The sequence below is a fragment of the Psittacula echo genome (assembly GCF_963264785.1).
Source record: "Psittacula echo genome assembly, chromosome: Z".
NCBI classification, from domain to species: domain Eukaryota; kingdom Metazoa; phylum Chordata; class Aves; order Psittaciformes; family Psittacidae; genus Psittacula; species Psittacula echo.
In genome coordinates, this window is record NC_137742.1 from 95342715 (window position 1) to 95370168 (window position 27454).

The 27454-nt window shown below is 38.2% G+C and overlaps 1 protein-coding gene across 6 annotated transcripts; it reads left to right on the top strand.

Moving 5' to 3' along the window:
* Positions 1 to 147: 147 nt before the first annotated feature.
* On the top strand, positions 148 to 27374 carry DYNC1LI2 (dynein cytoplasmic 1 light intermediate chain 2). Of its 6 annotated transcripts, none has more exons than XR_013958699.1 (14): positions 148 to 271; positions 1069 to 1142; positions 2295 to 2411; positions 8554 to 8784; positions 13867 to 14030; positions 14353 to 14446; positions 14890 to 15025; positions 15361 to 15472; positions 17002 to 17061; positions 17773 to 17814; positions 18233 to 18350; positions 18900 to 19016; positions 24388 to 24876; positions 26233 to 27374. XR_013958699.1 is itself a non-coding variant. In XM_080637086.1 (14 exons), the coding sequence occupies exons 1-14, from the start codon at positions 177 to 179 to the stop codon at positions 26272 to 26274; spliced, it is 1470 nt and encodes a 489-aa protein (XP_080493212.1). In that variant the 5' UTR covers positions 148 to 176; the 3' UTR covers positions 26275 to 27374. The 6 variants fall into 6 exon arrangements, 4 of the variants coding, with proteins under 4 accessions (XP_080493212.1, XP_080493213.1, XP_080493215.1 ...); XM_080637086.1 differs by having other exon boundaries at positions 24388 to 24455; XM_080637088.1 differs by having other exon boundaries at positions 243 to 271; positions 1069 to 1146; positions 24388 to 24455.
* Positions 27375 to 27454: the final 80 nt, after the last annotated feature.

The window sequence follows — 27454 nt, forward strand, 5'->3', positions numbered from 1 at the left end:
CGCTCCGCCTGCTCGGAAACCAGCGCGGCCGCGGGGGGGCGGGGAGCGGCGGAGGGTTCGCGTGGAGCGGCGGCGGGTCCGGCAGCACGGGGTGCCCCCGCGGGCGGGCGGGACAGGGTGGAGCAGGGTCCTCGCGGGCCTGGGTGAGGTCACTCTTTGTGGCTGCAGCTGGCAAGATGGCGCGGGTGCTGGTGGAGAAGAAGCTGCTGGGGCCGGATGGGCCCGGCGGCGCCGACCTCCCCAGCGAAGAGGAGGAGGGGCAGAACCTCTGGTGAGTGCCCGCGGGGAGCAGCGGGGAGGCCTCCGGGGGCGCGGCCACCCCGGCAGCGGAGCTCTGCGACTGCTCCTGGGAGTCTGGTGACTGTCACGGCGGGGTCTCTCTGCGCTGTTGGGTCGCCTCAGCCCTCGCCCCACCCTGACGGGCAGGAGGACGGTGGGCGCCGACTGCGGGCTGCACTCGGGTTCCGCTGACAGGGCGCAGCTGCCCGCGGCGGAGGTCGGCCCAGGCAGCAGGGCCGGTGAGGAATGCTGCCCTTCCTGGCTGCGGAGGGAGCCCCGCGCCTGCGGGATGAGGCAGCATCGCTGCAGGGTGAGGAGGACAGGCGTGCAGGGTCCCTGAGATGTGGCTTTGCGGGAGATCTGCAGGAAAGGCTCTACGGGACTAGGTCTCTGGTGTTCCCGTCGCTTGTTTCTGAGTTAGCGCTTTTGAAAACAGTAACGGCAGAAAATGCTATGTGTAAAATACAGTAATGGATTGTGGGAAGAGTTAGTCATCAGTTGAAAAGTAGTGTTTCGCAGTAGTCTGGCCTCTTACAATGGGATTAAAAATCGTTACTGCATGCATTTTAGAAACTGTAAAAGCTTCTCTTGAAAAGGTGGCATAGTTTTGGCCTTTTATAATGAACTTAAATCTGTAACTGTAACATCATATCCAGTTCGTAAATAGCCTGAATATAACCAGATTGGTCCCTGTGGATCTGCTGAGCTCATCGGTGCTGTCGAATGGGCAGTGTGTGGGTTGTGTTTATGCATATGTGCGGCCTAACAAGAGTGATGCTGTTTTTCTAGGTCCTCAATACTGAGCGAAGTTTCTACCCGGTCAAGATCTAAATTGCCATCAGGCAAGAATATTCTCGTTTTCGGTAAGTCACACGTGTGGGGAGTTCGGTGGTTGGGGCTGGTTTTTTGTAAAAACAAAGGTGTTTAAAGCATAAATTAGGTTATGCAATATGATCTATGCTGTTATTGTCTTCAGGCTCATAGATCTGCTCTTTGGTTTGCGCTGTGAGATTTGTAACATTCAGTTGACACTCTGTTTGTTTAAATATATGTAATAATTACATATAATAATAATACATGTAATAATTGCATATAATATATGTAATAACTAACAGAGTGTAGGTTTAGATTAGCTGTTAGGAAGGAGTTCTTCCCTGTGAGGGTAGTAAGGCACTGGCACAGGTTGCCCAGAGAAGCTGTTACTCCCCCATCCCTAGAAGTATTCAAGGCCAGACTGTTACCCTGACAGTCTGTTGGAGAAGCTCTCTTAGAGACTCAATTTGGTGTTTTAGAAAGCAGCATTCTTTATTGCACCACTGGGCGCACAGGCGAATTGTTTTGCAATGGTGAGTGCACCCTGTACTTGCCGACAGTGGCTATACATTTAGCATACTCACGCACATTCATAGCTTTTCCAGGAATTAATTATAATATTTGCATCCTGATTACACATGCACTTTCTTGCTGAGCGGGGGACTTTGGTGGTCCTCGATAATCTTCCTCACTGTGTTTACTGAATGACCTCAGTGCTTACACATGCTTGCAAGGTCCTAGTGCCGAGTTGGCAGTTGGTATGTCCTTGCTTCTGTTCTGTTCCAGTCTCGCTCCACAGTGGGTGCCACTGTTATTTTGAAGGCTGGCATCCTTTGTCTTCTTTACTGTCTCGTTAGTTATCAGTCCCATGATGTTCCTTCCCCCATCTGCTGAATATTCCTTTCTCTCTACGTGTCACTAAGTTATAACAGTTTGGTTTATTCTATTATGTTAAAGGCACACACACTATTGTTAGTTTAAGACTTAAGGTTGCAAGACCATTCTGTGATTCTATAAGAGAAAATAATTGAGTCATATATAAGCCATTGGATTCAGCTGCAGTACTTAAAATAACAAGTAAGTATGGTCTGAAAATGTACAAGGATACTTCTGGTTACTTAAAGATTTGAAAAATCTTTTATTTTTGGAAGTTAAAAATTGTTCAAAAAGTGTCTTTTTTCCCTGTAAAAACTTACTGGCAGGTGACGATGGTTCTGGTAAAACTACACTTATGACCAAAATACAGGGAGCAGAGCATGGCAAGAAAGGAAGAGGGCTGGAATACTTGTATCTGAATATTCATGATGAGGACAGAGATGGTAAGTTCATTTTATGTGCAATCTCTACTGTAATTAAGTGGTTTCATTGGTGTATTTTGGGTTACACCCAAGTAACTTGTTCCAGAATTGCTCTGTATCTTTTAGGTGTTGTATCAGTCTCTTAAGAAGTGAAATGCATTTTACCTTCGGTATGCATTCTTCTCTTGTCCTTCTTACAGCTTGACCTGTGTATAAGGGAAAAGTATATTTGAGCAGCTCTTGGGATTCATTTACTTTCAGGGTAGATACATTTGCTGATTCTGACTTACTAGCAGGTATCTTGTCATTTAGTATGGCAGCTTGTTAACTATACAAAGTAAGTGATACATCCATGAGAATTTAATTTCAGTATGGATTTCTGGGCAAGGAGTTTTGTTTCCTTGTGGGGTTTGTGAGCAGAACTGTGACTGAAATGTTTTGTATGAATAAATGAGTGAAGAACAGTACTTGAAGTAAAAATCAGAGTTTCCCTTTCTCAAATTGAAGCTTGTCTTTTTGTCCCCTATTTTTCTGTTTGTTGATGATTGCTCATCTTTACTATATGGGAGGGGGATAACGACAAGAGACTGTTTAAAAACAGATCTGATGATCAGAACACCTTTATTGTTAGGAAGGTTAGGGACAGGAAGAGATGGGGAGAGACTTCTTGGCTCATAAATCTGCCTCTGCGTGTCTCATTTTGGGCAAACTGATGAGACCTATTTTGTGATAGTTTGCATCTTCAGAAACTGGGAATGACAGTCTTCCTGTTCATGACTTCCTTCTGAGTTTTCAGTTCAGAAAAGGGACACAATGGTGGCAGTTCATCCATATTCCTGAAAACACATCAACTAGGAAGATCCTCTAATGGTATTCTGGAAGTGGAAATGTACTGAAGGCTTGCAGGAGTGGTTAAGTACCATATGTAACTGGTTGTTATGGAGATTGGTCCTGTGCTCACATGATAGTAAACTGCCTTTGAACACTAACTTAGGCACAATGAAAGGGTGAGTACATTGCCTGTGTCTTCAGTGGCCACCTGATCTTGCAGTACCTAAAAATCTCTTTTGCTGTAACTTCAAGTGCTTGAGCCATTCTTGACTCCTTGAGGTTCTTGGTCTAAGTGCTTTTTCACCATGTACAAGCTTCTTTTGTACTGCAGAATACTTCAGGGGAAGAAACTGCTACGATTAGGAGTGTTAAGACAGCCTGTGACATCAGGCTTCTTGCAACATCAAAGGAGATGATACAAGCAGAAAAATGTTTGGTGTGCTATTTTTCCTGGTGCTGTCTATCAAACCTCAAGTATGTCCCTTTGGAAACATTTTGGGGCTGTTCCTGAGTATCTGGAGGCGATGAGTAGTCAAGATGATTAGGAGAAGCCTGTCATAAGAACTCAAGCAGCACTAGCAGGAAAAAAAAGACCTTTTTGACTACCAGACTCAGCTGGAGAATTCAGGTCTTCATGCATCCCTTTAATGGATGTGTTAGGATCTAATCATACATGCATTTTTCTTTTCTGTCTCATTAGTGTCATCAGCAAGCAAAATAAATAGCAAAGTGGGTCAGGACCTCCCAGCAGGCAAAGATAGCACTCTTCCTTCTCTGGGGTAGGTTAGGGTTTGTTTCTTTAAACTCTTTGCATTCTTAATGTGTGTGTTTGCTCGGATACATATTTGGGAACAAAACCTTTAGAACTGACCCGCAATTCTTGTAAGCCATAAAGAAACTCAAGCATTCAGGAGCTTGCTGTCACATGTTAGTTTTTGAGGGCATCTGCTTCTCGTCATGCTCCAACCTGTTCAAGACCAGCAAATCACAAGGATTTCCAGGGGTGTCAAATCTGTGCTGATAACTGAAACTCTGTAGTGGAGTGAGATCTTTTCAGCTTCTTTCCCAGGTGCTGGAGGACTTCTTTGCTCTCTTTGCCTTTATTTTCCTCATTTCAGAAGGGTTTATTTTGTCCAGGAAAAATGTTTTGGTCATAGGTCTGAAAAACTGAGGAAAATCTGTGTTATTACTAGTTACCCCTGCTTCCTTCTTAAAGGATAATTGAATCTGGCTCCTCCTACATTTAAAGTAGAATTAATTATTCTAGATTGCTAGGTGTTTATCTTAGTTTACAGCTACTTTTGTCTTTTTGCCTAAAGTAGTTAAATATTGTTTTGGTTTTGGGGGGAGGTTTCCTTTCCTTGTCCATCCCTTGTCCCTTTTTCCTTGTCCCTTTCCCTTTTTCGTTGTCTCTTGTCCCTTCTCCGCCCTTCCTCTCCTCTCATCTCCTTTCTCCCCACCCCTCCTTTCTTTTCCTTTCTTTTTTTTTTTTTGGTGGGGGGGAGGGGTGTGTTTGTTTGTTTGTTTGTTTTTAGGAAACTTAAACACATGGAAAGCACCTCTTTAATGAAGGGCCCCTGTGGCTAATAGAGGTGCCCACTAACATCTTAGTTTTCACTGCCATCTGCTTGTTTTTTGACAGCGGTTGATACCCAGCTTAGATGGCAAGATACACATCACCACTGTGTTGGTAATTAGCTGGCTCAGTTCTGTTAGATATTTGTTCACTGTAATGTGCAGTAGTTCCTCAAGTCTCAGGATAGCTTAAAATAAGTCCACTACTGAATTTCCACCTGAAAAATCTCCTTTGTAGGATACTATCCCAGATTCTGCCTTGGGTAAGACATTGCTCAAGACGAGGTTTGGGGATGCCTGAGAAGCAATTCTGAGAGAGATGATTCTCCTAGATCATTAGCCCCAGGTACAATATCCTTGAAACATATGGCTTTTTCTGCTTACATGACACCATAGTTCATCTGGATAAAACCACTTAACAGCAGTACCTGTAAAGTTAACTGGAATGTTAAAGTGACTGTGCAGCCCAGGCCCAAGAGTCTTCTGTTAGTGGAACTTCCCAGGGAGTGTGGCCAGTTTTTAGTTTTTGCCTTTCTTTGTGATGAGCAGATGTCTTGTGTCTGTGCTGGTCAGTCTGCTTTTGGGAGATGAGAATCTTAATTTGTAGGAGGTAGAAGAGAGGCTCTGCATAATTTTCTTAAAGTATATGTTTTTCTAGAGTAGCTTTTAGAGCCTCTTGCAGAGTAGTTAAAAGTGAGGATGTACAGCAGGACAGTGAGACAAACATTGACTGGTTTTGCAGCAGTACTGTGTGGGCTAGTTGCCAGTTACATACATCACAGAGAACTTTGGGTTGAACTGCGTCAGATTACAGATGCAGTACAGCTGTTCCAACTGTGCCAAACGTGGCAGTGAAGTAAAGCCGTTCTGTTATGTTCTCACTTGTCACAAAGTCAAGTAGTCTTGGTTTTTGCCTCAGGTTTGGACTGGCTTCAGTCATACCATATGCATATTCCAGTCAAACTGGTTGTTCCAGATTGAGCCGAGTGCTGGTACACTGGTTTCTAATGGGAAAATTGTCTTTTTGTCAACATCTTAAAGTAGTTTTCTTGGAAATTATTTTTCCCCGTTTTGCTTCTCTTCACTGCTTGCACAAGGGTTGTCTAGTTACCACTGATACCTTTTGAGTAAATACAGAAGTTATAGTTGCAGTTCACAGAATCAACCATCTACAGTAAAATTCATCAAAGGTGGAAATCTTTCGTGGCTAAAGGGATAATGAAATATTGATAGTTCAGAAATGTAGTTTTAGCACCTATTGAAGTAGTCTTTAATAAGTGGCACCTGCTTTTCCAACAGGATCTGGTAGCTGTTTGCCGTTTTGGCATCTCTGTCGTAGCCACTGTGAAAGGTTCAGTTACCGTTCAGATAATATGACTAACTGGGAGCTTAATGTGGTGCTGACAAAGTTGAGTTTTGACATCAATTCCGTGCCAAATCCTGAACACCTAGTACTGTGTGCGTAAGTGTAGCGAATGTAAATCACAAGCCATACTACTTTACTGTAGGAAAGGAGCAAAACCTTTGGTTTTTATACAATTCTATATTATTCTTTTAAAGTATATTTAATGTGAGTGCTAGGCTTCCAGTCTTCCTAGCAGATTGATTTCATTTGAGTGGTAGTTCCAACTGCATTCTAGTTCTGCCTCTGTTCTAGTTGCAGTCTGTATTCTAGGTGTTAAGCAGAAATGAAATCCTTAAGTAGGACAAACTCTACAATAGTGCTGATGAGAGTTGTAAGCATACATAGCATCTGGGTAGACTTAAGTTAGATTTTGGAAATTTGCACGTTTGCTTCAAGGAGGCAGTTGTGCGTAGAGATAGTTAATGTCTATTAATAACCTGTAACTCACAGAAAGCTCACAGATTTTGCATTCACTGGCACTGGTAGATTTCTGCTTTTGGGAGTACACAAAGGATGCTTCTGGAATGTGGAGGATAACAGACTCCTGCAGAAGTGTTTCATTTACTGTAGTGTAGTAGTAAATATATATGTGCTCACATTATGTCCTAGCTTCATTTCTGTTTTTTCCAAAGTTTTACCAGACTTCCCTTTGCCCTTAGAGGTCTTCTAAAAGCTTTAGATTTGTATATCCAGTGCTGTGAGAATCCTGTGTGATACCAGTGAGACAGTTTCCTGAAGTGGGGTGGAGGGACGAGAAAAACAATTGACATATATGCGGAGGTACATGTCTTAGATACACAACCATTATCGTCACTTGTTTACTGCAAAGGATAGATTTGAGATGCGCAGTTGGAAGTAAGATCTTTCAAGGCGTAACTGTTGGCCCGTTTGTGTGATGACTGATGGTTGAATGTCTTATGACAACGTAACAGTACTTAAGTAGGAGCATGACAATGCTAAATGAAGACTGCCCATGTATAGCATCTTGATGTAATCTATCTGTAACTTGGCTGCTCAGTAATTTTATCCAACACCTGATCAGAAGGGTGGTATGTGTATCTCTGTACCCTTTCCTCCTTTCAGCTTAGTCAAGTTTTTGCCTTTTTCTAGAGGCACTGTTTTTGATCTTGATGGATTCTTTCCTAGAGTAAAGCTATGATAGCCACAGTGACTGGATTTACTTTGTGAAGTTGAAAGATTCGGAGCACAAAGCAGAGAAATATAGTGAGTCAGAGTCATGACAAAGCTCAGTGGCTGGTTTGAAAATCTGGGCTCTGCAGTGACTGGTTTACTGAATTCACATACCAGAATTCATGTATCTTGTATTTAATACCTATGGAGACCCATTGTTCCGTCTGGACAGCTGTAGTAGAATAGGGAATCTTTTGGAAGAGGTACTAGGAAAAGTCTAGAAGAAAGAAACAAACTAAATTGTTCCTTTTAAGGAGGAAGTTCTGCAATACTGTAATTTATTTATTTTATTCATTTGGATAGAATCGGTTGTTCATTGTACCTGATACATCATTTATAGTTGATGCTTCATTTTCAGTTTCTTCTATTCTTGCTAAAGTTCAGGTTTTGGGTAAAACTTCTCATGCCAGCTGTCTGTTCCAGATGATTTTTCGTACTGCCCACCTTGCATTTCAGCAAAAAGTGTCCAGTCGCTACCAAAACACCGGGAGGGGGGAGAAACACAGAATTAAAATTCCAAATGGTTTGTCTGGTATTCATTCTGTAAGAAGCCTGCAAGTAGAGGCCAATGTGAATTAAGAGCAGGTAGAACAACTTTAAGGTTTGGTCAGTTGTAAGTTTATGCTGTGTTTGCTCCTCCTACGTCTGTGCTAGAAACTTAAGCTGCTTATGGCTTGTATCTTGTTTGCAGCTTATTTCTCTTGTGAGATGTCTTTAGTATGTTAAACCAGCTTACGTGTCTGAGGGACATCTAAGGCTTCCCCGCTGGACTCAGCTATAACCACCCCTTTGGAACTTGAAGTTAGATGTGGCACATGTATTCTGGTTTCACCTGTAATATATGCATCTTTCAAATTCAAGAATACTGTGCAGTGTCTAAAAGCTGTTGTGCCAGCTGTCCTTACTGAAAGCCAAAGAACAGAAATTACTATTTTTTTTTTAACTCAGAGAATCTGAACCAAGAAACAAATCCTGTTAAACAAAGCATCTAATGAGTAGTGTAGGCATGTACACATGCCCCTGTCTTAATAAACAGGCAGGATCTGCTGGCAGCTGGGCTTTGGCTTTCCATTTAACACTAATGTATTTGTCTGTTCACTTGCAGACTAGCAAGGCAAAAAGTGGCATCTGTTGAATTATTACTGTACCTTTTCCTTTCAGATCATACTCGCTGTAATGTTTGGATTCTGGATGGAGACTTATATCATAAAGGGCTATTGAAGTTCGCAGTTTCTGCAGAAACCCTGCAAGATGCCATTGTAGTCTTTGTTGCAGATATGTCTAGACCTTGGACTATCATGGAGTCTTTACAGAAATGGGCCAGTGTCTTGCAAGAACATATTGATAAGATGAAAATTCCTCCAGAAGAGATGAGAGACATGGAACGGAAGTGTAAGTCTTTGTGCATCCATACAGTCTTTTGTAATGATAAATTTCTTCAGATGAGAGTTTTGAGAATGGGTTGGATAAGAATTACTTTGAAGTTGTGATTATAACTCTGATTCAGATAGGCTATATTAGGCTTTAAAATAACTTTTCCAGTTTCACTGTGCTAACAAAACGTCAGGTGAATTAATGGTCTACATCCCATGCAGTAATGAGGTTTTGGAATTTTTTTCTTTATAAAGGCCAATTTTTTATAAAATGTGACTCCATACAGAATCACATTTTTAAAAATAGTGGCAAATTTCAGTAGCATAGTGAGTTGTCTGCTTTTCAGTGGTATCTAAGCCAGGTCCCATTCCCATACTGTGTGTCTTTTCCAGTTGGTCTCTCTGCCCTTGTTTTTCACAAGGCTCAGACTGTGATCCTGGTACATCTAATTGTCTCTCACTACAGCCTCTCCTGTCCTGTGACTTTAGGAATGCTGTATAAACTGACTTTCTTTCCTGGCATATCTGTGGCAGGAGAGAATCTGGGACTGGCAAGCAGGTGTAGCTGCAGTATTACTATTTCCTGCAGCTTCCGTTCTTTTCTAAAATAGTTTTGAATGTTTCTTGAGCGTTTTTTCTGTTTGTTTTCATATTGAATTACTCCAAAATAAAGTCCTTCAGTGAAAAATACCTTAGCCCCATGGATTTCTCTTCAGCTGAAGTATAGATTCATACTGATTGTTGCTGGTTGCTGCTTTTGTTCAGGGCTGGTGGCTGGCTGTACTGGAGTATTTCAACCTTGTAAATACTGTCCAGTAGCTTCCTTGGATTCAGTGTAAAGAACAGTGTAATCGGTTTGGTCTGTGAGCATTCAGATATAGTTGTGTTGCTGATATTCTTTCTGAATCTTAAATATTACTTTCCTGAAAGGCTTGTGCCTACAGCATGCTAGCTGGAGTTTAAACATAATGACTGAAACCACCTGGGTTCGATCACCAGGTTAGATAAAAAGGTAAAGTCTGACAATTTTAAGAAAAAAAGCACTCTTTTTCTTTTTTTTTTTTATTTTTTTCCTTTTGTGTGAGAGATTTGGAGGGAATGGGAGGTGGAAGGGCAGTTCTAGTCTCACAATACAGCAGCTAACCTGATTTGCACTGTTCTGAGTTACACTAGATTTTATGGCAATCTGAATAAATGCGAGTGTTTTCAGCCTTCACTAAGACTGTACTGTGTGAAAGAGCCAGTTACACCTGTGGCAAGGCTAAACCACCGTGTTTGGGGAGCTTAGAAGACATTCCAATAATGTTGTCTCAAAGATTTCTAAATTAAAATGTTGTGGAAATTCCTGGTTTCTCTTGTGCTTCGATAAAAGATGGGGAAAAGGAAAATTTGAGAGCCGCTTCACATGCTTGCAGAACTCTGCTGCCATCCCATGGCTGAGCCGTGAACTTTGGTCCAGTAGTAGCATCCAGATGAAACGGGGGCCTTAATGTCTCCACTCCCAAACTTCCATCTCGCTCCTTTTCTCAGTCACTGTGTAGGACATTGTGTCATCTCACATATTTTTCTTCTGACTTATTGCAGACTCTCCCTAAGGCCAGATCTGTGCTCAAACTTTGGTCACCATACCTGTAATTCTTCTAACAACAAGCTATGCTAAAAGAAGTTCCTATTGTGACTATGGTTGTATTAGTGTAACTGCTTAGATAATATAGAGCACACGTGGCTGAAGAATGCCTTGTGACCACAGTCCATCAGTAAAGCAACACCAGCAAGGTTTTCCTTACCAAAATCCTGCTTTATACACTGTCTGATATCAGCTGCCATATAGAAAATGAAGAATCACTGTGTTGCAGTAGCCTGGATGTGAAAAACCTGGGATAATAAAGTGTATCTGCAAAGCAGGCAGTCAAAACAGAGAAACTGGCTGCAGAGTGGAGAAATGTCCTAAATTCACTCCAGTAAAGCCCCAGTGCAGCATAACATTGCATGAGTGCATGTTCAGCCTGCACAACCATGTTTCCTTTATGCTTGTTTCTAGATACAAGCTGTGGTGTGTGGACCAAGCTGAATGGCTATGGTGCTTTCTGGTACCAGTACCTACTAGTTCTTGTTGACCCTGAAGAAACATTTTTTGTCACATTAGCATCCATTTAAAGTGCTGCTAGGTTGTTCTTTGTTTATTACTGAGATTTTACTAACAGTTTCCAGAAGTCCTTTTGTTAGCTTACCATTCGCAATGGAATTGAACTTTGGTGTGCTTGTCTTTGCCTTCAAGGTTTTCATGGCTTTTCTCCACCTAGCCTTTTTTCTTGTGTTTGCTGTTTGAGATGTTTACTCTTGGCTTTACTGGGTGGATGATGCTAGGTTCCATCTGATACAGGAGCAGCTTTCCTTTTGTGCTTAAAGAGCTTTCAGAGTGGGAGGCAGGACACACATGTGGAAGCAACAGGTTCCTTGAAAGAAACTGAATTATTTAGAGTACGCCAGCAGCAGTGTTAGTCTGCACTCACTCCTGTTACTGAGCTGCTCTGGAAATTCCTTGCTAAAAGCTTGACCAGTGTGAGTTCAGATAAATAATGTCAATTTAAATGTTCTAATTTAATTCAGGCTCAACTATGATAAATAGTTGTTTAAATAACACATGCTTGAATAACTATTTCAGGGAAGATCTAAGTTTTGCCTTCCCATTTATGACAGCAAAGCAGAAGACTGTCAAGAATCAAAAAATGCAGAAAGAAAGTATACTGGTAAAATGGCTGTTATATTAATGTCCTCTGGAGCGCTGGAACATAAATACATGAAACAGTAGCATATTTTCCTGAAAATTAAGTACTGCCCCATTCAAGCTGAATTAGTTACTAGTTTTGAGTTTGTTTTTTTCTTCTGTCTGACATATGGCTGGAAGAATTCTTAAGCTAAAAGAAATTTACTTTGCCCAGACATCTGTTGTTTAGGAGTTCTTTTCACAAGACTAAAACTTATGATCAGTAAAGATAATGCACAAAAAAATAAAGCCAAAAGCTGCATGAATGTGAAACTAACAGAGTGTGAATATGGAATGATTGTCTCGGGAAAAGAATTAATCATTTTTCTTGCTCTGCTGCTCAGGCCTTTGTGAGCTGTCTAGTTCAGTAAGTTATAGTGTTTGCCGTTTCCATACTGCAGTTATACAGTAATCCAAGACTGAGGATTTTATTGTTACTAAAACAATTAAACCCAAAGGTAATTGTGAATTGATTTCTTAGTGGTACTTGAAGTCAATTGTCCCTGTGACATGAGTGATTCCTGTTACAGTTAGCTTTCAGGAGGTTGTGTAAATAAGCAGGAACATATGAACAAACCAGTTAATTGGAAATTTCCATTAATTTGCTGTGTTAAGTGCAAAACTCTGAATAAAAGGCTTTTTCCTAGATAAGCTGCAAGTCTGGTAGATAAATGAGCACACTGATTTTTATGTGTGATTTTTATGGCACATCATCATGTGGTGATAATTTTTCAAGTTTGCTTTCTGTGAGATAATCAGTAAACATATTTAATGAGCACGTGTAATGGAATTTTGATTTCCAGTTGCTGAATATGAGACAGTACTAAAGGAAAGCATCTCTCTGCAAGCACTGTTGTTTCCTCTCCACCAGAAGGCACAGTCTCCCCAAGTTCAAAAGCAGCTGCATTTGATTTTTTAAAATTTAAATTTATTTCCTTGGGATATACTGAATTGGTGATCAGGGTCTTATAGTCTATATTTAATGTAGGGTTTTAAGCTTTTCTCTGACTAAGGCACTTGTTTGCCCCAAGAATCACACAAATCTATATTTCAAATAAAAATCGTGGATTGTGCAGCTTTGAACAGAAGTGTTTTTCTGCTTTGTTCTTCCTTCCACATGCCCATTCTGTTGCAGGAATGGTTTCTCTTTTGAAAAAGTACAGTGACTTCATTTTGCAAGATTTGTATTATAAACCTTTCGGAGGTTTTACCACTTCTTAAACCTGAGAAGGTACAGGTGGCCTGCAGAACAGTTGTAATTCCTTCCCTGTCGCATGGATAGATGTGCTGAACAACTCTGTCTTTGTGACCGTACTGGAGACTGGGAGCTTTTTTGGAGAGTTTTCCTTACCGTACATACAGTCGGCCTGCTCCCACTGTTTCTAAAATAAAGATGTTTTCATGGGAGCAAATCATGGAGCTTTGCTTGCCTCTTTCCTGGGAGCTCCTCATGGCTGAGCAGGAGGGAGGCTTCAGGGACGGTTGTCGTGTGAGGGAAAGCCCTGGGCCTTTGGGAAGTGCTGAGCTGGGAGCAGACACGTTCAATAGGTAGATTGATCTGTGGCTTTCTCTCTGAAAAAAAGATACAAAGGCTGTAAGTTGCAGCCCACTTTTGATAAAGCATGTGTGGGGTCACAGTGTGCTTCCAAAATGGTATTAATACTATTTCTTAGGCAATTTAATATCTGATAATATTCAATAGGGAATGCTCATTGTTGCCATGAAATTACAAAACTGGAAATGTAGAAAGCATCTAGTTTCCTCTGAATTCCACTGTAGTCTTCTAAAATATAACTGAGTCCTTGCAGATAATATTTAGAAGTGCTTGAGTCTGCATGCAGTGTGATTTTTATATGCCTAGCATTGGTCTCCTTCAACAGAAATGTAGAGTAATAGAAGCTTGAGTTATAGTTTATAAGAAAGAGTGGCTGTTTCAGCTTGGTGTTTTCTGTGTCCGTTTACATTTTCACCATGCTTTCTTCCCAAACCAGGTACAAATTCCACTGAGTGTGAGCTATGTTGCTAAACTACTTTTATGTTTTCTGTTTTCAGCTCCCTAATAATGAAATGCATTGAGTTGTGGTATGTGCATTTGTGTATACTATAGCTCTTGCAGCTATAAATGCACTTAATTTAGCTTGCTGCAAGTTCTGCTGGAGGAGAGTTGGTTTTGAAGGGGCTGCAAGGCTTAAGTTTGTGTTCTGTTCTCATGGAGTGCCTCATTATGAAAGGAGAAAAAAACCAAAAAGTTGAGACTTCTAGTTAGTCATGGGTTAATTATGGTTTGAGAAGAACTAGTTCCTTTGTTGTGCCTTAAAATTTCTTTCTTAATAGTTATAAAGGAGTTTCAAGAGTATGTAGAACCTGAAGAAGGCTACCAAGGATCACCGCAGAGAAGAGGCCCTTCTGGCCAAGAGGATGAACATGTTTCTTTGCCACTGGGAGAAAATGTGCTGACTCACAACCTTGGTATTCCTGTGCTGGTAGTTTGTACAAAAGTGAGTTTCTAGTTCTGTTTGCTACTACAGAAAAGTTTAATTACTTTTCTTGTAGAAGATGTGCTTTATACAGATATGCAGAATGAATTCTGGATTAATAGTAAAGGGATTTATTTTTAAAGTAAGTAAATTTTTAATTCTGCAGAAGGGTAGTAACCTTATCAATTATCTGTTAATTACTTTCTCTTTTGAGTTATTGGTGGCATTTTAAAACCAGAGGCTCACAGTAAATGTGATATGTGTAATATTCAGGAAGATGTTTTAGGATGTGCTGGAATTAAATGATTGTGTTTTGTGGTTTTTCTCTCTTCCTTTCTGCCAGTGCGATGCAGTGAGTGTACTAGAGAAGGAGCATGATTACAGAGAAGAGCACTTCGACTTCGTTCAGTCACACATTCGTAGATTCTGCTTACAGTGTATCCTTTCCTGTGCTGAAGAGATTTGCTGTAATCTGGAAGCAAGAAAATATGTTTTAGTGTTGAATTGCACATAAAGTTAATCTGAGAAGTTGCACTTCAAGATTGCTTGGTATTTAGTTATTTACTATGTAGCATTTGTTGTTTTGAAGTTGTTGATAAATATTTTTAAATTGTGCATGGGATTTGGCACTTATGTTCCTTTACAACAGATTTGTCTTGCATTGTATGAGTTTTTTTCTTGGTTTTCCCTTCAGAACATGCAATTTCCATGTAAACCTGAGATCTCAGCTGTCTCCTAATACTAAATGGCTTTGACTATTGCCTTGAACTGCTTCTCAAAATTAGGTCTGGTCCTTATATCTCCATTAGCTTCTGTTCTGAAATTCTTACTATAATTTAAAAACCGTATGTTCCATAATTTTCCTTAAAGAAATAATCAGATGGGGCTGCCTTGATTTATACATCAGTTAAGGAGGAAAAGAACCTTGATCTGTTGTATAAGTACATTGTACATAAAACATACGGTTTTCAGTTTACCACACCTGCCTTAGTGGTAGAAAAGGATGCAGTTTTTATGTAAGTCAATTCTATGAGCGGCTTGGTTTCAGATTGTTTTCTGTTAAGCGCTATACTTCATGTAGCACGTATGTAAAAATAACTTGAATGGTTTGTGTCATTCAAAAGCTTAGTATGTGAGTCTTCTGAAATTTTGAGTTAAGAGAAACAACTTAGTACATATTATTTATGTTACTTAGGGTATACCATTCCAACTTTTTAGTGCCTTTGGAATTTAGCTGAGAAGTAGGACTGACCTATAAAATTGCCTTATGGAGGTAGAGGGCAGTAAATAAATGGTCTATATAGAAGTGGGTTTTGTGACTGAAAAGCCTAAGCTTTCCTTCCTTTTATAGACCTGCTGGTTGGGACAATGAGAAGAAAATTGCCATTTTACATGAAAATTTCACGACAGTGAAACCAGAAGATGCATATGAGGACTTCATTGTAAAACCTCCTGTAAGAAAGGTAAAAAGGAGTAAAGTTTTCCCTCTGCCCTGACAAATAAGTAAAGTTTGCTTGAGTGGCTTCTAATACCTGTTAATATTGAAGAACTCTGAATTAAATATTGGGGGGTTTTGTATCCAAATGTGTGGAACCTGAGGCTTTCATTTTCCAATTGTTTAAAATACTGCAAGCACTAAGGAGTATCTCTTTGTGTGTGGATGTATACATATGTGTATATATGTGTGTGTGTGTGTACGAGATGAGTGATGGTATATTGAAAAATGTGGGATCTGAGTATGATGCGAATGGTATGGACTAAGGGGTGGATACTGTCCTAGGTTCATCAGTAGATGTCATTTTTTTCTCCTTCTTAGTAGCTGGTGCAGTGCTGTGTTTTTGACTTTCAGCCTGAGAACAATGCTGATAGCACCGATGGTTTCAGTTGTTGCTCAGTAATGTTTACTCTGACCAAGGACTTTCTGAGTCTCATGCTCTGCCAGGGAGGAGGGGAAGCTGGGAGGACGCAGAGGCAGGACACCCGACCCAAACTAACCAAATGGATATTCCATACCACCACCAGTGCAAACACAAAAATCATTCACTTCAGTGAATGAAAGGCAGCCCAAAAATAACCATTTCACATGAACCTCTCTGCATGTGTAGGGCAAAATCACCTTTTTGAAAAGGGAGAATACCTTTGTAGGACTTCAGCAATTTACATGTGTATATATACATGCATGGCATTGAGGTTACCATGTAAAGGCAAATGTTGTAAAACAAGATAGTCTGTCACTATTGCATTAATGTACTATTAATAACAGATTTCTTCATGTAAGGCAAGAGCAGTAAATGATCCATATAAATTCTGTTTATTACTAATTTTCCGAGTATAGGCATACAGGAGTAGGATAAGTGTAAAATGGATAATATGGAAAATTGTAAATGAAATTTTCTGGTTTATATTGGAAAGCTTCTTTTACAACTTCTGTACACACCTAATGTTTCTAGATCAAGCCCCAGTCTTTGGAAAAGGGAAGAGCCATTTGAAGCCTTCATGGAAGGAAAAGGTTTAATCCTATTTGTAACTCATGGAACCTATAGGAAATTATCATTGCCTAATAGCACTGTTAGGACTGATAAGAGCTAATGTAATGCTTTTGGGGCTGAGGGATTGAGTGTGAGGTTTTACAGAGTCTTGAGTCTTCAAAGAGATGCTGATGAGATTAATACTTAAAAAGATGAATGAGGCTACTTACCTCATGTAGATGAGGTAAGTATATAAGTAGAAAGATGAGAAGTACTCATCTTTCTAGGAGAATACCCACAGGCTGGCATCAATGCTAGTCTACTCCATTCACTTAAAAAAATTTTTTTTTAATGACAACTTCTTTAATGTTACTGCTTTTGAATGTGAAAAGTTTGGTTTTGTTGGGTTTTTTAAATGATATTAAATATTTGCCTCTTTTTCTTCCCTTCTGATTACCAAAATGCAAAAACAGTTGCAGTAGTTTCAGTTTTTACTTGTAATAACAAGATATGTTGTTCCACAGTTAGTCCATGATAAAGAGCTGGTAGCAGAAGATGAACAAGTATTTCTTATGAAGCAGCAGGTAAGAATGGATGAATAAAATAGGTCCTAACTAAACAGGATTTGACTTTAAGCTCTCCGTTGTTATTGCCTTCAGTTTGTCATGCCTCATTTAAACCACTAGAAAGTCACTTTTCAGCTTTGCAAATTCAGATGTAATTGTGAAATAAGACTTTATTTTAAGAAATACGGGTAGAAAATATGGCCATGTGCCCTGGCAAGTTGAAAGGAAAATATGCTGAGAACAGAAATAATTTACGTTTTGAAGAAGAGCAAGAAGATAATATGAGATTTTGCAGCACAGCTGTATTGATCTGTGGAATATAAATACTTTTAAAACATCTTAGGGTTGTGGTTTTCTTACAGCCAGACACTTGCAAGGCTTTAAGGTGTCAAATTTGGCTGTTCTGTATCTTGCCATTTTCTTTACTGCTCTGTTATTTAAAAAAAACTATTAATACTTTCCTGTATAGTTGATTATAAATGTTGTAGAAGTTACAGACTTGGGTGTCTTAGGGTTCTGGTTTATGGTCTGGAAAGGCTGTGTAATAAGACAAAGGACTGATTTATTCGTTTTAACTCTGTCCTCTAGTGGTGAAGTCTGGAAGTATATAAATGTCAAAGAGGAATCCTGTAAATATCAAGGAAAAAATATAAAATAAATATTGCTGTATTTTATTCCTTTATAGCTTTTAAAATATATTTATTATTTTTAATATGGGTTTTTTTGCAGTCATTCCTTGCCAAACAGCCAGCAACGCCTACAAGAGCATCAGTAAGTAAATCTAAGAGAAGAGTAGGAGGTGTTTTGTTTTCTTCTAGGGAAGAGGGAATGATGCTAACCTGTAGAGGTTCATTTTGTAAACGTAAGTGTGAAATACATAATCTCCCTAAAACTGCAGGAAATAAAAACAAAAAAGGTGTTAATATTTTAAAATGTTTACTTATGAATTTCTTCATTCTAATTTGCTGTGGAAACATAGAAATATATGATGATTATTGAGCTGAAAACTTTATGCAGTGGAAGAAGATTCCCAAAATAACTGGTGGGTTTTTGTTTTCCCCAGTGTGCATACACTACAGTGCTAATATAAAGGCTTAAAAAGTAGGTTTTATGTAGTGTTACGTTTGCATTATATAATTAATCTATTTAAGTTCTTCTCTGATTTATGTGATTTTTGACTTGTTTTAAGGAATCTCCTGCAAGAGGCCCTGCAGGATCCCCAAGAACTCAAGGCAGAGCTGGTCCCACCAATGTACCCAGTGCCTCACCAATAGCATCAGTTAAGAAACCAGATCCAAATATTAAAAGTATGAATAATCATTGTACTGTTTTTATCATGTGTTATTTACATTTAAAAAAAATCCTTTTTTGTCGGAAGATTTTGGAATTTGTTCATGAATGGTTTAGTTTAATAACAGGAATGAATTTATGACATAGCTTCAGGTCTGATTTTTTTTTTCTAATTTTTTGTCGTTCATATGACTTGAAACATAGCAGAGTTCAGAAGACATAATTTTCTTAAGTTGCCTAAACATACTTAATACTTTGTTTCTTAGCTACTACATTTAGAAAAAAAAAAAGCACACAAACAGGTTCAAGTTTTGTGACAGCCACCCATTCCAGAAGAGCAATAATATGCTTTCAGTCATCTTTGGCTTTGACAAAGAGTACAAAGGACTACTGTCTTTAAATTGAACAAGGAGAGACTCACATATTTGAGGTTTATTTCCTTGATTGGTAAGAGTTAAGTATGTATATAAGGAGTAAGTTGCATCATTTACCAGCAATAACTATTTTGTAATACTATTTATCTATCTATTTATCTATTTACTTTTTTTTTTAATTTATTTATTCAGATAATGCTGCGAGTGAAGGTGTCTTGGCTAGCTTCTTTAACAGTCTCTTGAGCAAAAAGACTGGCTCTCCTGGGAGTTCTGGTGCTGGCGGAGTTCAAAGTACAGCCAAGAAACCAGGTATTGGACTTGTTATTGCAGGCTGTTTTGCACATTCTCAATAATTTATTAGGTCCACATTGGTCTAACTGCATCTGTCTTTTAAACTGGTCAGTGAAGTGACAGACCTTGACAGATGACAGTGCCAAATCATGTTGTCTTTAATAAAGAACTAAACTACTGCAATTTCTAAAATACTGCAACTGACAACTCCAGGGATTCTGTCAAGCATGTTATAACTTGATTCTTTGAAGAAGTTATGTTGCTGGGATATAAATAACATCTGAGTCTTGATCATATTCAGAAAGTGCTCGTTTCCCCTTTTACTTTAGAATTCCTTCCTTTCTTGACACTTAGCTGTTGCTTGAAGGAAATGCAGTTTATTGGGTTTGGACTGCAGTTTCTAGTCAAACTATTGAGCTCTCTCCAGGGTTCAAGTTAAATGAATTACTTCTTATCACAGCTTAAGGTTGTTCTCTCATTAGTTAGTATTTTATTGTGATCCAACACAACTGGATTTGTTCTGTATATGTGCCTGTGACTGCACTGTATGAGGTATTTGCTGGTAAGTAATTGCACTGGTCTAGGTGAAAATAAAAGAAGCCGTTGGAATACTCAGTACCTTTACAGAACTCGGTGTTGTAAAATATGTGGTTGTTCCATCTGATATTGGCAATTTAATACTTGCATTATTTAACTGCTGCTTTTTGTTTTGGCATTCCCATCACACTTAATGTTCAGGAGCTTTCTTTCCAGAATTATTTCACTATGAAATTATTGATAGCCTACTTCTGATCCCAGACTTGTGAAACCGTGTAAAATATAACGATGCTGCCAAACACACTGTGTCTGATGCTTAGAGGAGAGTGTAAGGCCGAGGCGTTCTGAACTGGAAATGAAAAGTATTTGATGCCAGCCTCAGTGATGACATTGCCAGTAAGAAAAGCAGAGCAGCTGCTGGAGTGGGGGAGTTTAAACTGAAACTATTCCTGGAGAGGGGAAGTAAGGATTTTTATTTCTTTTAGGAGGAAGGTTTTTACATGACATTCTGTGCTCTGAAAGCTCAAAGCCGGCTAGAATTTGACTAATGGCAAGGCAGTATTTTGTTGTTGTTCTGGTTTTTTTTTTTTTGTTTTGTTTATCATGATGAATTCTGTCATTTGTCTTTAAAAAAATATTTATTACAAAGATAACAAAGAATTACTTGTGTTATTTACATAATACTACTGTATCTACATTATAAAAATACTTAATTCTTTCTTAATCCAGAATGCCCTCTTCAGTTAAACACTGAAAGGTGTCCCCTGCTTCATCAAGTGCAACCTTGTGCTGTTACTGACCACAGTGTCAAATTACCTGTTTTAATAAAAATAGGACTAGAAATAATTTTTAAGATTATTTCATGCGTGCTCGTTATCTAAAGCAGAATCAGTTACGAGTTCCTGGCTACTGGTTAGAACCAAATGGAAATAAAAGATGTAATGTCATCTCACCAGGAAGTCTATTCTAATACTTAATTTCTTGGTTACTTTTTTTTTTTTTACATTTAGTATTTCTTAATCCCAATACTATTTGTCTTGTTCAAGTAGAGACAGAGATGAGTGTAGCCCCTTTGTCTTTGCAGCAGTCTTGCATATTTGAAAGCTGTTACCCTTTTGCCTGTGACTTTTATCTGGACTATAAAAATACATTTCTGTTGGCCTTTCCTCATAGGACTTGTGTTTATGGCTCTTACAGTTCTCACTAGTCTTCTTTGTTTATGGCTCTTATAGTTCTCACTGGTCTTTGCAATGTCTGCTCACATGAGCTGTTTCTTTTGGTACTCAGAAGTGAATGCAGTACATCAGACAAGGCTTTGTCTGCCCTTAATAAGGGTTACTTAATCTGTGTTATGTATTGTGCTTTTGTTTTGATGTCTCATTGTGATGCTAGTTTTTATCTCTATGATGTTAAACAGGATTTGTTATAACAAGACAGCCAGTTTATTACAATTTCTGCCTCTTAGTAGGAGGTTTTCTAGTCTGTATCAAATTACCTTAGTATTTCAAAAGGTCATACAGTTGTTTAATCATTGTTTTACATTCTATTATTATGGCCCATTTTGATAATATATATAAATAACTTTTATCTTTTAACCTGTCTTTCAAAATCCTTTGTATTCCCTTCATGCATGCTTGCCTACATATCTGATATCTTCAACAGCTGGACAGGGTAGATTGCTGACTAGTACTGACTAGTACTATGGATAACAAATAGGTGATTTTATGAATTACAATACATTAATTCTTCTGCAATATCAAGACTGTTTTATGTCTAGTTTATTTATACAAAGGTCATGTAAGATGTGATATCAACCACTTCTCCTTCTCCACAGGACCTGTTATCCTATCATAGAAAGAAATTTGGTTGGCTTGACAGAACTTGTTGGTAACAGATCCCTGCTGGTTGTTGTGCTGGTAGGCTGTTTGTAAGCACCTAAAACATAATTGCAATTTCTGGAAGAAATACTAGAGCAAAAACTAACTGGTTTGTAACGGGCTTTACTCTTTCCTCTCTGTCTTCTAGAATATCATGTGCCTTTCAGGAGTTTTTCAAAGATAACAAATTGCTGTGTGTACTTTTTTTTTTTTTCCATGTGTCAGCATTAACTTCTAATTTAAATAGATTATTTCTCTCCTGAAACATCTAGACACAGCAATCGTAGATCCTTCCTTAACTTTCTTGTTTTGTTAGACTAAATAAGAAAGTTCTCTCTTAGTCTCCTCTTCAAGGTTGAGCTCTGTTTTCCCTACTAGTTTCTTCTTCATTAGTTCTTATCATTGGCTTATCTTTTCTTGAACATGAGTGACAAAATTGCGTGCAGCACTCCAGATATCTCATTGTAATGTCTGGTACAGCAGTTCGCTTTCTTTGCTGGAAGAACTTCTGAGTGATCTCAAGATCGCAGTCGACTTTTCTTGGCTGCATCAAGTTGGCAGCTCACGTTTGTTCCCTGACTTTCAGAACAGAACAACCATCTTTCACTTACAAGAGAATATGCCTGTTCCTTATCAGCTGATGTGCTCATGACTTATATTCAGCCAATGTAAGATTAAACTTTCCTGAGAAGGTAAGGGCTCCTAACACTGGTTTTTGGAAAGCTCTTGTTGAGATTATAGGGTAGCTGGTGCTGATGATAAGGGAAAAGATTGCTTGCTCTTTTGTGGAAGAGTTGAGGAGGATATCTTGGAGAAAGTCTTATTTATGGCAGCATCCTCTCTGCAAGTAAATGTGCTAAAATGATCTTTGTAGACATTTAAAATGTCTAAACTGTTTAAAGAGCCCTAAGTTTTCAGAAGGTTGACACTAAAAATATTTAGCTTTAAAGAAACCATCTGTTTCTCCCACAGCTATGAATATCCTGTGGTTGAAATGTTAAGATTCTGTCACAGGATGAGAGAGACATTGTGGATCTTAACATCCTGGTCAGCCTTATTGGTTGATTGGTTTCTGCTATGTTAATGCTTACTTGAGAAAACTCTCATCTGCGCAGATGCTGCAATGTCATGTCCATTTTTCATGCTGTGTCATTCGTCGCCCGTCTTATTTGCCTCTACATTTCTGGACTATTTCTTCCATGTGTAGACCATGATATTTCAAAGAACTTCAATTTGTGGTTTCTGTGGGGGATTGTTTTTCTTCACATGAACTTCTAGACTTGAAAAATTTAATTTATATTAACAAGAAAGTGCTTGCAAATTCTAGGATTTGCCTTCACCCATCTATTCCTGTGCAATAGATAAAGAAGTAAGGTTCCTTGCTGGCACTCTGTTTGAGAAAGAAGAATGCATACAACTGTATAAAACACATCTAATTGACTAAGGTCATTACTGTCCTTGACAATATGTTGGTAGGAAAATTGAAAGCAAGGATCAATTCATAATAGAGGGAATTTATTTTTTTTTTTCAAACAGCTCCTTATATTTCTTCTCCTTTGAAAAGTGCTCACCTGTGATGGTGGTTAAGGGCAGTATGTAAACCTACATGTCATTGAACAGCTTGGCAATGTTTTTCTGTCCACCTTGCGGTAGTTGCAGGAGACAGCTGCTTGGTATTATTTTGGAGGCTGAAGGGTCCACTTCATCTAGCATAAAAAAACTACAGTTTTTCAGTTTTTATTTAGATCTGCTTTTGTTCGAGCAAGAAGTTTGTGTGGTTTTTATAATTTTACCGTTTTTAACTCCAAGCTACGATTAGTCTACATGTGAAGTGTTTTGTATTGCAAGTTATAATACAGTTAACGGCCTAATCTTTTAATTTTGTTTAAATACTCATGCTTTGAATACATGCTATTAAGAGTACTATGGCTTATGACGTACTTAAATCTAAAACCTTTATAGTGATTAAAGGTAACCTTTTAACTTAGTTATGTCTTTGTACTTTGGAAAAAAACACTTAAATCTCTAACAGTCAAATCTTGCCTTCTTAATGTTTTCAGCATGTACCCTGGAAAAAAATCCACCTAATATTTCACACACATTTGAGCTGGAAAACAGATGCTTGTTAAATTCTTTGGCTATGTAAGGAAGCTGTACATGGTTATATAATCTACTTTTTGTCTAAAAATATAGCTTTCTAATCTTAAATGCTTGCATGGTATAAGCATTAAAATATATTGTTCCAATTCTAGTGATTAATTTGTCTGTGGGTTTATAATTTTCAGAATAAGAGAATTAAACTGGTGGTTCAGTTACAGTATTGGTAAGAAGTTTTGAGTCTAATATAAAAATGTAAGATACGCCTTACCATGAAATACTTCAGTGTGTCTGTTTCCAATTGAAGAAGTCCTTTGAAATGACTGCTCTGAGATACTACATGAATATGTAATCATGTCCTCTTTTTTAAGGGAAACATTGTCTGCAGACATAAAAGAGTTCTTCTTTCTTAGTTGTTTAATATTAAATGCAGCAAGTATAAGTGTGACCAAACAAATGTGATTTTTGTAGCAGGTGTCCTACATACCTTGCAAAACTTGTGGTTAAAATCTGGGTTTAAATAAAGTCCTTGCTAATCAGTACCAGTAATAGAATGTGGTACTGTATAGATCATATACAGTTGATTTTTATAGAAAATTCTAAATGTGGTAGTTGCTGTAAAATATATCACAGATATTTTTGTGCTTTATGCTGCTGTATAATTCAATATTTCATCTCTTTAAAGTTAATCAAACCTTAGTATTTATCAGTCTTTACCTTGCATTGTGTCAGGCCCTGCATTCTTGGGTAGATGGTGAAATAATGAGAAATAAAATAATATAGTGCCATATAAAGGTGATTTTATGAATACTTGTGTTCAGTGATTAAACCATTCCATTGAAATAAGATTGCTTTAACCTTGTCCTCTTTCTTTTCAGGGCAAAAACCAGTTTTGACAAATGTTCAAGAGGAATTGGATAGGATGGCTCGCAAGCCAGACTCTATGGTAACAACAAACTCTCCTCCAACAGAGAATGAAGCTTGATAATGCATAAAAAATACATATGTAAATGACCAAATAACTATGTATATTGATCTGATAAGACCAGGAATTTTCTGCTATGGCAGATGCTATCAGTTTTCTTGGGGCAGGGGAAATGAGCTTACTACATCATTGCCTTGTCCCAGTAAAAAGTGCACATTCAGGAAGTTTGCATATAAAATCCCTCTGTATAAGATAACCATTTAGAGTTTATATAGGGCAATTCTTTTGGTTTTGGAGGTAAGCAGGTGCAGCTGACATTTCCTGTCGTGAAGAACACAGAGAAGCAAAATGGAGAATTCTCATTGAAATACTACTACTGACTGCACGCAAAGCAAGAAAGAGAAATGAGATCCTCTTTGGGAGTTTCTGGAATTGGCTGCTTGTATGTTTGCAAATGCATTATATTCTTGGAGTGGTGGTGGTGATATAACAGAGCATTAATTATGTGAAAGAAGCCTAGGTAGGGAATGGAGCCCTAAAAGGGGAAACAGATTTGGGACAGTGAGAAACTAGTATGTTGGATTGACTGGAGAGGAGCAATGTTGTTAAATCCTGTGTTTCACATAGGGTAAATAATCACTGTTTTATTAAAAAGACTACTTTACATTAGAGAATTCCAGGCCAAACACTAAGCATTGTGGGAATTTATTATTGTTTTAACTCTTGTTTTAGTTTTAAAAAACTCTTTAAGAGAGTTGATGCCCTTTCTGGTGTAGCTGACAAAGGGACGAACTATAACTTGTTTAGATACAAGTGCCTGGCACAGTGTGTGGTGTGTCTTTAGAAGGTGCTTGAACTTGTGCACTGTAGTACAAACGGTCACTGTTTAGCTTAAAACAGTAGTTTGGCAATTTGTATTTAATTTCAAATCCTATTTTCTGATAGCTTCTGCCTTTTTTTTTTATGCCAAGAGGCTAGCCTATGAAGAATGGTGGGTGACGTTATCATTTTCCCATAATGAAATGTGCTACAGAACACTCTCTGTATTCTTTTTTCTTACTTTTTATAACTAAATATTAGCTGTCAAGCTAAAAATGATTCCTGCCTTACGGCTATGGAGGTTTTTAAACAAAAACTTTCAAGGCCCTAGTTCCAACCACATGTGCTGCAGGTGCAGCCAGCTCCAGTTCTGAAGGTAACCTAAAAAAGCATGAATGTGTACATGATGAACATAGTCAATAACTTGTTTTGTATTTTCTTTAATGTAGCATTTCATTTGGAAAGATGGTTGTGGTTGTCCCCATTGCTCTAACAGAGCTCTGTCCATGGTCACGTAAAACCATCATTGTGTAAGAAACAGAACTGCTATGGTTACTGAAACGGCACTTTGATCTTATATACAGTATGCTTGTTTTACATGTGCACACTACCAGAAGTTAAAAATACCAAGCATATTCTGTGCTCTTAATGCTGAAGGGAAAACCACAATTTGAATTATACAGAGTTTACTTTTTATTGATAGGAACTTGTTGTACTAAATCTGATGTCTGGGTATAACTTCCCTAATATATGCTGTTACTTAAATATACAGAATTAGATTGACCACTAACACAGTACTGGATGTTAATTTCAAATCCTATGTTACATCAAGAGGCTGTTCTTGTAAGTCTGTCTAAACATCTAGAAAACTAAGAGTATTTACTTGCCTCTCTGACAAACATTAACATGAGTATGTTATTTGTGCCAGTTGTTGAAAATACTATATTTTTTTTTGTTATTTTTTTTCAATAAATGCTAGGACCTGAAGTTGGACCTACACTGTTGTCTAGATAACAGTTAGACTAAGACTGTGGATGGCTGATGGGAAATGCGGATGTACTTCCTGGTCTAACAGATGCCAGAAGAAGTAATTACACACTGGCCTTCCTGACACTGAGAATTGAGATTAGAGACTAAAACATCAAGAACTCGGCAGGAAAATTGAACAAGTGTGTGATCATAATAGAATATAGTTTGAAAATCTCGGTCTGAAACTGCATTTTTTTTGTCATCTAATGATAAGCACTTTCTCTAGCAACATGGCAAAAACGTACAATAGAAGTACTTTCCAGATCTATAAAAATGTTAAATATACTACAGTTGATCACAACTGATAATGTATGATAGTTTACCAGCTTTGCAGAAAGATGCTTCTGACAAAACAGAAACAGATTTCCGTTTTTTAATTGCAAGTGAATGCTCCTAGTTTATGGGAAGTAAGTTGTAAGTAATGTAGCATCCGTGGTTGCCAAAGTCTGTCAACTTTGGTGAGCTGCACAGTTATTCTGGTGTCTTCAAGCATTGGAACCAAAGGCCAAATTGCAAACAGCCTTTACATTTTCAAGTGAAACTTCATTTTATTTGCAGATGCACTTGTATGGTAGACTGTTTAAGCTATTATATGACTATATTTATATGCATTACAGTGACTGCATCTACTGTTCATGTTTAAACTAAGAAAACAAAAGATGAAAGCATTCAACTTGAATTAAATAGGAAAGTTTTAAGATTGGGCCTCCATAAAAATGCTGTGGTTATGCTGCTTGATTTTAAGTTTGCACTTTTTTCATTGGCATTAAAAAATATAAATAAACCAACAAACTCTTTAAACTGAACAGAATTTCATATTTTATTTAATTTAACTACATTGAAAGTGACTGCTCTGTACATCATTAACTTAACAATATACATGCTGTAAATGAAAGTTCACTGTCCTGTATACTAAGTTTATTGGGTTTTTTTTCCAACTTACAATTAGGACTGCAATGTATCAAACCAACCTTAGTCCAGTTGTATGGCTTTAACCAGGTGCAGTATGCAGTCATGTGGAATCTTGCTTTCTAGTGCTGGCAAAATGAGGACGTCTTTACTGGCTTCAATAAACATGAATCCAGACTGCTTTATGCTGTGCTTTTTTCTGGTTTTTAAGATCCCCCTTCAGACCTGTTTCTGTGGGAGCAGAGTATTAGTAAGTTCTCTGA

Excerpts from the sequence above, each read along its gene's own strand:
- DYNC1LI2 (XM_080637086.1), top strand. The coding sequence starts at position 177 with ATGGCGCGGGTGCTGGTGGAGAAGAAGCTGCTGGGGCCGGATGGGCCC. Across the intron at positions 1,143-2,294 it reads CAAGAATATTCTCGTTTTCG|GTGACGATGGTTCTGGTAAA; the intron begins GTAAGTCACACG and ends ACTTACTGGCAG. Across the intron at positions 8,785-13,866 it reads GAGAGACATGGAACGGAAGT|TTATAAAGGAGTTTCAAGAG; the intron begins GTAAGTCTTTGT and ends CTTTCTTAATAG.